Genomic DNA, 10,345 nt, shown 5'->3' with positions numbered 1-10,345 from the left:
CGTGAGTTGCGTTATGTAAATATTTTGGAATCTGTTGATTCGCTGGTGGGTTGTAAGTCTCGCGGCAGGGAGTAAATTTTCCCATAACGTGACGTAGGTGCTGGAGATTGTTGGAGGAGGTTGCAAACGGAAAAAAAATCAGCAGGGATGTCCAACGGCTCTCCATACACTATTTCAGCTGCAGAGACATCCAGGGCATCCTTGGGAGTGGTTCTTAATCCCAGGAGGACCCAGGGAAGATTAGTAATCCAGTTGGGGTCATTGCAGAGGTACATCTAAGCTGCTTCCATGGTGCAATGAAAACGTTCAACCATTCCGTTGGCTGCAGGGTTGTAGGCGGTTGTCTGATATAGGATGATGCCTAGGAGATTCGGTAATGATGTCCACAACTGAGAGGTGAAAGTGGTACCCCTGTCAGAAGTAATATGCTCAAGGATACCAAATCCCGCTATCCACCCTGAGAGTATGGCAGGTGCGCATAAGGCGGACGCTTCTTTGGCGAAGGGCGGCAGTTCCATTGAGGCTGCGTTTGTCGAAGAGTCAGGTAAGGTAGTCGGCAATGTACAAAGGGTAGGGCGAATGGGTGGTCGAAAACGTTGATGTGGAGTAGTCACTCTGGTGGTCACCAATGTGGCAATCTAGCTGTTTGGTTCTAACAGAGAGGACAGATGAATGCAAGTGAGATGTATTCAACAAGCTGTTGAGAGTAACAATGTCACAAAAAGATCAAACAATATGAAATATGCGAAGGTAAGCTTAAACGGGTTTATCTATTACCTGTGCGGGAGAGAGAGAGAGAGATAAAAAGACAAAAGCATGACAGTGTACGAGGGTGTGTGAAACACGTGCGGTACACGTCCCTATCGTGTATCTCTTTGTATATCTCCGTATTTTATACACACTTACACACACACATACATATATATATATATATATATATATATATATATATATATATATATATATATATATATTTATATGCCAGTGATTGGATTTTGCTATGCTTTATTTTGATCCAAATTGAAACATCATATTCCTTGAATCTACTCTGCAAGTTAAATGCCTTTAGAACTTATGCCATGCGATTGTGTGCTCACGTTGAATAATTATGATATTGAATGAATATATTCATGAATTCTTATTTGCAAAAAGTAGACTCTAGATTCTCTTGGAATCTTGCGCTGGTTTTATCTGTAATTCTGGAAGAAGAAAGATTTTTTAGGTTTTTCCTAGACGGAGAAGCTCGTAATAATAATAATAATAATAATAATAATAATAATAATAATAATAATAATAATAACAAAAAGGTCGAAAAAAAAACTTCAAAGGCAAAACTACTGTTGTAGACAAATATACCGCATCCAACTCTATCAGAAACAAATGCTCTTTTTTTCGCAGACTTTCTATCATGGGTCAGGATGCTTTTGAATGTTTTTTCCCACAGTCAGTGTTGTATCAAATGTGAACCAGCATAGTATGATATACAACTCCAAACACGTTTCCCCGAACTTTTTCTGGTTAGTTTTTTGTGGCTTTTGTACTGCTGGTAGAATTTCTGACATTTATTGTTAAAAAATAGTTTATGGGAGGCTATCTAAGTATAGAAAATTTAAATAATTTCAATCATCCTTTTTTCTTATATGATATTTTATAGTATTATTCTTCGTAATTGAGAAAATAAGTCTTTTGTATATATGCCATAGATTTGTTGGAAACGATTATTTTGTATTTATAGGAAAATCTATGCAAATTCTAAACGCCTGGCTTATCCTTTAACCCTGATCATGAATGTGAATATATTAGTAAGAATTTTTAAGCTTCTTGTATATTACAATTATTTCACGCAGGAAACAATTTTTTTCTACCGTAAGTTTTACACATGCTTTCATTACATAGAACTATGAATCGTTAGGTCTACAATCGATTGTGATTCATGGTTTTCCTATATATCAGCATATTTAAATAAATTAGATTTCTCAGTAGAACAGTCTAATCATGTAATTTGATGAATCGTTTCTTTGGAAAGCAAGAGATACCGACTATTTACATGGATAAAATGAAAAGGTTTAAAAGTACACCAATACCGGTTATTTTCTAAATCTCTTTCATTCTGTGGATGCATCTCATGAAGATCAGATTAGATATTTTAAACTTATATGAAATATGCTATCAGAATCTTTGCTTTATAAATTTAATTCATAGTATTTTCTAAAGCCTGCAGGTAACTTAATCACCCTACTTCTTGTTTTCTGAGTTGTTTGTTGTTTATTTAATAATTGTATCAACATTTAGCTCACGAGTAATTAGCCGAGAGAAGTAAATATTGAGATAGGCAATGAGAAGAAAAATATCTGAATAAAGTACTGGTCTTTTATATAAAAAATAACTTTAGAAGTACTTTGTTATTGTTTTTTTCATTGTCTATATATTCAAAGAAAGTTGCGTAATAGCGTGCTACCCATCAAAATACTCTGAAAGGTTTTATTTTTTCATAAACTTTGTGTATCAAAGGGTATCAATACGTAATCTCTGTATTAGACATTTTGGCGTTCATGATTTTCACTATGAAATTTAGGTATAGATTACTGTCATCTATATCTGAAAAGAAAGTTGCATAATAGCGTGCTACCCATCAAAATACTATGAAAGGTTTTATTTTTTCATAAACTTTGTGTATCAAAGGGTATCAATACGTAATCTCTGTATTAGACATTTTGGCGTTCATGATTTTCACTATGAAATTTAGGTATAGATTACTGTCATCTATATCTGAAAAGAAAGTTGCATAATAGCGTGCTACCCATCAAAATACTATGAAAGGTTTTATTTTTTCATAAACTTTGTGTATCAAAGGGTATCAATACGTAATCTCTGTATTAGACATTTTCGCGTTCATGATTTTCACTATGAAATTTAGGTATAGATTATTGTCATCTATATCTGAAAATTATATTATTGTTCAATTTTTATAAAAAAAAAAAAATACTGTTCTTACATCCCTTGTTATTCATGAAAGTTAATTTTTTTTATTTATAAGTGATTTAATTACTAAAACCAATTGGCCATTATCTACAGCTAACCAACTATAGTCAATTTATTATAGCGAGGCAGATTTGCACCGACTCGCAGCGGTGCCCTTTTAGCTCGGAAAAGTTTCCTGATCGCTGATTGGTTGGACAAGATAAATCTAACCAATCAGCGATCAGGAAACTTTTCCGAGCTAAAAGGGCACCGCTGCGAGTCGGTGCAAATCTGCCTCGCTAAAAGAAATTGACTATAGCTCCTCTCCTATAAAACTTATATGTTCTTTATTCTGCATTAACATTTCTGAAATTAATTTTATTTCATCAATTCTCATAACGGGATCAAAGTAACGCTAATTTCTAAACAGATGTTCTGTTCATGTAGATTGCCCGGAGCTTCTCTCCGGATGGGGTCTTTCTGATAATGCCTTAGCCCCCAGATATGAAACAATCTAAACAGGTCTTAGTCCCCAGATATATAACAGTCTAAATAGCGAAGGTAAGGTAAACTGCTAGGGCCGAAGCTCTATTTAGTTAGTAATCTGTGGTGGGATGGGAATTATCCCTTCCATTGCCATGACTATCATAATTGATTTTCGCTCACCACTAGAGGATCAGGAATCATGATAATGTTTCCCAGCTAGATATTGTTCTGAGATTGCATATCTCCTTAAGTGTCAATGGAGTTTTCTATATATCAGTTCCGTTTTAGCCATCTGGATCTGCAGGAAAGCTTAGAAACTGAAATTTTGTCCATGTTCACGTGCGTATGAATTTCCTTCCGATTTATGTGTGTACAAAAAAATAAAAATCATAAAAACCTCCTTGTGATTAACATAATTCTTAACTCTTATTTGGAAAAAAACAAACGTATTTCTAACATACGAAAGTTAATGTCATTGTTGAACCCATTAACGCCTGACCTACTATATATAGTAGTACAATTGCTAGGATAAATTACACCACAATTTTTCATGTTTTTCTTATTGTTTTGCATATTCCTGAGTTCTTTTCAATCTAATCAATAATATAAACAGGAGTTTTTCTTTGAAGTATCCATATTTTTCGACTTTTTGACAAAATACCAAAGATATGTAGAATGTTTTTATATATTCACATTTTTAATCAGAGCTCATGGTTACACAAGTTCATTAAACATCTTTATACTGATACATATCATGACACTGAAGACCATGAATCAATTCATATGTCAGAAATTGAGATAGCAATTGAAGCATAAATATTACAGGCTATTTTCCATTACCTACTATATATAGTAGGTCAGGCAGATATGAAGCCAAAATATGGACCGGACAGGAAAAATCTTAGAAAAGTATCACCCTAAAGCAAATTGGTTGTTTCTTCGTTAGCATAAACTGCTTGTTCGCTATTTTCTGGTCCTTGGATGCCCACCTCGTCGCTGGTGAAGTGACTTTCCTGCTAACAATGCCTCGGTAGTTTCAAATTTTCAGTTCCCTGTTACTATCCAAGCATTCTCATACTCTCAGGATACCACACATTACCAAGTTGCCGCTTATACTGGTCTTTGGATGCTGATGTTGGAGTCGAACTCATTGCTAAGGCAATGTCACGTGATACATTTGAAGAAATATTACGGTTTCTGCCTTCCACTGATAATCAGGCACTAAACAAGGATCAACATATATCACTTGATGAAGCAATGATAGAATATTTTGGTAGGCATGGATGCAAACAGTGCATTCGGAATAAACCTGTGAGATTTGGATTTAAAGCTTGGTGCCTCAATTCTCCACTTGGATATTTAGCTACGTTTGATGTATACCAAGGGACAGCCTTCGGGTTGAATCGTCACTATGAAGAAAGGTTTGGAAAAGGTGGGGACACTTTGATGATTTTTTTTTGAAAAACTACCAAGTCATATCAAAGATATACCAGTGAGGTTTTACTTCCACAACGACTTCACAAGTTTACCTTTAGTAAATCACTAACAAGAGATAAACTATGAAGCAACTGGAACAATAAGGGACAACAGAATTCCGAAGACTTGTCCTATAAACTCCACAAACGAAATGAAGAAGGTTCCTCGAAGAGACATAGATGTTGTTGTGGATAATATTCACAAGATCTTGTTAGTATGCTGGAAGGATAATGCAGTAGTTTCAGTGGTATCAAATATTTCTCCTGTTTATCCTCTGGAAAGTTTATCTCGATGGTCAGCAAAGGACAAAAAGAAAATTAGTGTAAGTCGTCCTTATCTCATCAGGGATTACAACAGGCACATGGGTGGCACTGATAGGATGGACCAAAACATCAATTGTTACTGTATATCCATTAGAATGAAAAAGTGGTGGTGGCCTATATTTTTTTGGGTAATTGATGCAACGATTCAGAACTGCTGGCTTCTGCATCGTGTTGATGAAAGCAACCTTTCACTGCTGTCATTCAAGCGCTACATTGCAAGGACATACCTTCAGAAGGCAGAACCACGTCTGGGAATAGGCCGGCCAAGACAGTCATCTCTGGTTATTCCAGATGTACGTTGTGACAGTATTGGTCACCTCGTCGAATCCCTTGGAAAACAGGCATGGAAATGTGCTCTATCCTCTTGTAAATCTCGTCCTTCGCAAGGGTGTATGAAGTGTGGAGTTCCATTGTGTGTGAAATGCTTTGCTAATTATCATCGTCGTGCTCTTTAGAATACTGCTAATTATAGTATCTGGTTTGTTATTGTGTGATATCACGGAATTTATCTCAAAATTTAACTAAGATGGAAGTTTCTCTAAAGCATGAACCAGTTTTATTTCTATTTTATTCTACCGTATCACAATTTTCTGTTAAACATTTCACTTGTAGAAGTAAGAATTATTATCCATTTCACATATTCAAATACTGTCAGCACGTGCAAAAGTAATAGGGCTTACAATTGCAACAAATTTTAGCAGTAAACTGCAATATTTCTTTGTATTATTCAGTAATAAACGCACTATTATTGAGTGTCCTGCTTCTAATACATCCTCCTTGTAATGAAAAAATACCTATAAAATTTTATTATAGAAAATAGACTCCTCAATAAAAATGTGTACCCCGTATCTGCCTAACCTACTATATATAGTAGGTCCTATATATGGACAAATACCATGGAAAAAACATTGAATATATGATAATACCATATAAATATACATATTAAACTTAAATAATGAAAAAAAATTAGAAAAAAAAATTCAGGCAGTAATGGAGTTGGAATACTATTACCATAACTGTATTGGATTTCTTCTCTCAACCCATCCGCTAAACTAGCATATTGACTTTTCATTCAGGCATTAAATGGAATTTTACTATTAATCAAATAATTAGGACCAAACCCATTACTTTTTTAGCTACCATTAGAAATATAGGCAAAAATTTAAGATAAAAAATATACACAAGCATTTCAGATCAAATCCTGCAAACAATTTCCATAGAGTTTTCCTTCCCCGTTTAGAGAGAAGCTGGTTGTTAAGTTTCACAAATAGAGGTCAATATAAAATTGGATATTTTGAGAGTGAGTTTTACTATGAGAAGGATCTTCTTGGGATTAACTCAGCCATGTTTAAGTCTAACTCAAATACTCTTCAACATCCCCATCCAACCTGTTTACTCGTTTAATTCTCTCTGGAATTGAGGTTATCAAGCTTCTAAACAATTCGATACTTGGAAACTTTCGGTAGACTCCGTCGTGGTATTTTCTCTTGACATTCTCGTTTTGTATATAGATTAATTTATGCTTCCCGTTGAAGGATTACACTACTTTTATTTAAAGTTAGATAAAGCATAACGAAATTTAAGACAAAAAACATGGAAACGATCTAACAGCGTATTTATTGAACTGACGTATTTTGATAATTGAATCAGTAAAATTACAGAAAATTAATGTCATTATTAGGGAGATTAGCTACAATTCCATAGGATATCTTTATCGAACCACCGGTAACATAAAGCAACAAACGGGACTCACTTTGCCATGTTTCCCACACATTTGAATATCTTAGCACCTGCTAATTGTCAAAGTACATGTATAATGTGTGCTCATATTAGCAAAACCTATATGGCACACAGGGTGCGTCCATTGGACTTGTAAAGATACTGAGAAAGGTATGAGGTAGAGGCTACTTGCTAAGTGTTTATTCAAACAATTCCTCTTCGCTCAAGGGGTTAAATGGTTCACTATAATTGTTCAGTGGCTACTTTCCTCATGGTAAGTGTAAAAGAGACTCTTTAGTTATGGTATGCAGCTCTACTTGGAGAGGGGTACTTCAAAATCAAACCATAGTTCTCTAGTCTTTGGTAGAGCCATAAGATCTCTACCATGGTCTTTTGCACTCTTGGGTTAGAGTTCGCTTCCCTGAGGGTACATTATACTATCTTATTTCTCTTTTTCTTGTTTTTGTGGGAGTTTTTATAGTTTATATATGAAAGATCTATTTTGATATTACCTCTTATTAATTCTTTGTTGTTTATTTATTTCTTTATTTCCTTTCCTCGTTGTGCTTGTTTTCTCGTTGGAGCCCTTGGGCCTATAGCATCCTGCTTGTGTAACTAGGGTTGTAGCTTAGTAATTAGGTAAGTCAGTAAGTAAGTAAGTAAATAAGTATAATAATAATAATAATAATAATAATAATAATAATAATAATAATAATAATTGTGATAAAATTAATGATAATAGTAATGATAATGATAATAATGATGCTATGGGTGTATTTGGGATTGTGAGTAGGGGAATATTTACTTGATGTGCCTCCTTATTTGGGTAAGTGGCGTAGTATTGGTCTAGGACAGGTGCTCTTTTAGTCAATTTGTCTTTTAACATACTCTGCTAAAGACTTTAATAGCCACAGTTTCTATCTTGGACTCATAATCATTCCGCTGTTGCCATTAATATAGATCAAATCAATCTGCTCCTCGATCCTAGAATGAAAAAAAAAATAAAAGAATATTAGAATCAAATAGTGCTAATGCAAAAATAAAGAAATAAAGAGACTATTTTAGTAACTGTCCTTCGGTATTCCTCAGGTAAACATTAATGCTTATATATCAAACGGATTAATGTAAGGATCGATTGCACTGTTCTTTTAAAAGAGAGCTATCACTCTCTCGACAATAAAAAGTGTTGATACGATAATCTACTATAACATTGAAGAATGAACTACTACCGAAAAGGAGATGAATAGTAATCTCCCATATCTAGTAAAGAAGTGGTTGTTTTATATATATACATATATATATATATATATATATATATATATATATATATATATATATATATATATATATATATATATATATATATATCAACAACAACAATAAATACTGTTGTTTCTAGTCCACTGCAGGACAAAAGCCTTTGCCTGGTCCTGGCAATACATAAACCCTTTCGTCGTTTAAAGGTATTTCCACTCAGAGAGGAATTATATATATATATATATATATATATATATATATATATATATATATATATATATATATATGTGTGTGTGTGTGTGTGTGTGTGTGTGTGTGTGTGTATTTATTTCCGATCAAAGGCAAATTGCAAAGGCGAAGACAAAGGCAAATTTTATTCTATCGACTCCTTCCGGAGAAAGAGAATTACAAAATAACACAAATATATATATTTTACACAAAAACTACAAAAAGAAGAGACCAATAGATTAACACTATATTTATATACTCATATATTTAGCAAGTACATATTTAAAGCATAAAAGATATTCTGACAAAGGAAAGTACATACATTGAAAATCTATGTACCCGTCCCTCAGGTAGAGGGAGAAAGGGAGTCGTCTTGCCCTGGTAAAAGGGGGGTTGCTTGTTCATGTGTTTGCATATCTATCTAAGTATTCAGCAGACAATTTCGACTGGTTCCGTACACTAGTAAAAGATATAATACCCAAATAACCCACATTCGAGACTTTCAGGATTTATAATACAGGTTGGACCATAGATCGCAAGTTTCTCGTATTACCTTTATATTTATGATATTTAGATGATAAGATAATCCATGGTATATTGTATATGTTAATTTGATACATTTTGCATTCATGTTAGAAATAGTGTTTGTTTGTTGTTTGTGTAACTAATGTTCTATATTTTTTATAATCAATAATTTGGTTGCCGATTTTTTTCATGATTTGAGTTGATATTATTTCCCTTTGCTTGAAAATTTAAATCAGCAAAATACCTACAAATATTTAATTTCCTGTCATAATTTAAATTTTTTTTGGAGAATCGGAAAAAATTTCGTTAGAAATCCTAGAAAAACGATATAAATATCTACGGGACGTTATTATACGAGTAGCTGAGAAGATGGAAAAATTTTCTAAAAGCAAATACACTAGAACGCAAAATGCAGAAAGAAAACAGTATTCAATTATTATTATTATTACTTGCTAAGCTACAACCCTAGTTGGAAAAGCAGGATGCTATAAGCCCGGGGGCCTCAACAGGGAAAATAGCCCAGTGAGGAAAGGAAACAGGAAAAATAAAATATTTTAAGAAAAGTAACAACGTTAAACTAAATATTTTCTGTATAAACTATGGAAACTTTAACAAAACAAGTGGAAGAGAAATAAGACAGAATAGTTTGCCCGAGTGTACCCTCAAGCAAGAGAACTCTAACCCAAGACAGTGGGAGACCATGGTACAGAGGCTATGGCACTGGCCAAGACTAGAGAACACTGGTTTGATTTAGGAGTGTCCTTCTCCTAGAAGAGCTGCTTACCATAGCTAAAGAGTCTCTTCTACCCTTACCAAGAAGAAAGTGGCCACTGAACATTTACACTGCAGTAGTTAACCCCTTGAGAGAAGAATTGTTTGGTAATCTCAGTGTTGTCAGGTGTATGAGGTCAGAAGAGAATATGTAAAGAATACATAGGCCAGACTATTCGGTGTATGTGTAGGCAAAGGGAAATTGAACCGTAATCAGAGAGAAGAATCCTATGTAGCATTTTCTGGCCAGTCAAAGGACTCAATAACTCTCTAGTGGTAGTATCTCAACGGGTGTGGTCATCATCACCAGTATATTTTCCTTGAGTGATCAAAGAAGGAAAACAACGGGAAACCATTTATTTCCAAATTTACCTATGGTATGTGTTTATACATCGTTTTTGAGATTCCATTACGGTCTATGAATTAAGACTTGTGTGGCCTTTTTTTATATTTACTGATGGTAGATGATCCAAGAACGACAACAACGGGAAAATATTTTTTTTCCAATTTTACCAATGAGTTCAACAACATGGTATAAACATCGTTTTTTAGATTCCTTTATTTAGCTATTGGTCCTCTGGCCTATTTATTATAACATT

At 34.0% G+C, this 10,345-nt stretch overlaps 1 protein-coding gene across 1 annotated transcript; it reads left to right on the top strand.

Annotated features, from left to right (window-relative positions):
- Positions 1-465: 465 nt before the first annotated feature.
- Positions 466-5,701, top strand: LOC137639304 (piggyBac transposable element-derived protein 2-like). Its single transcript, XM_068371587.1, has 3 exons — positions 466-544; positions 4,532-4,720; positions 5,013-5,701. Exons 1-3 carry the CDS (start codon positions 466-468, stop codon positions 5,699-5,701), a joined length of 957 nt encoding a protein of 318 aa, XP_068227688.1.
- Positions 5,702-10,345: the final 4,644 nt, after the last annotated feature.

This window comes from Palaemon carinicauda, chromosome 1 (assembly GCF_036898095.1).
Source record: "Palaemon carinicauda isolate YSFRI2023 chromosome 1, ASM3689809v2, whole genome shotgun sequence".
Taxonomy (NCBI): Eukaryota; Metazoa; Arthropoda; class Malacostraca; order Decapoda; family Palaemonidae; genus Palaemon; species Palaemon carinicauda.
This window is presented reverse-complemented; position numbering and strand designations above follow the sequence as displayed.

Coding starts and splice junctions, on each gene's coding strand:
- LOC137639304 (XM_068371587.1), top strand. CDS start 466: ATGGCAGGTGCGCATAAGGCGGACGCTTCTTTGGCGAAGGGCGGCAGT. Junction 545..4,531: donor TGCGTTTGTCGAAGAGTCAG/GTAAGGTAGTCG, acceptor TCATACTCTCAG/GATACCACACATTACCAAGT. Junction 4,721..5,012: donor AGCAATGATAGAATATTTTG/GTAGGCATGGAT, acceptor TAAACTATGAAG/CAACTGGAACAATAAGGGAC.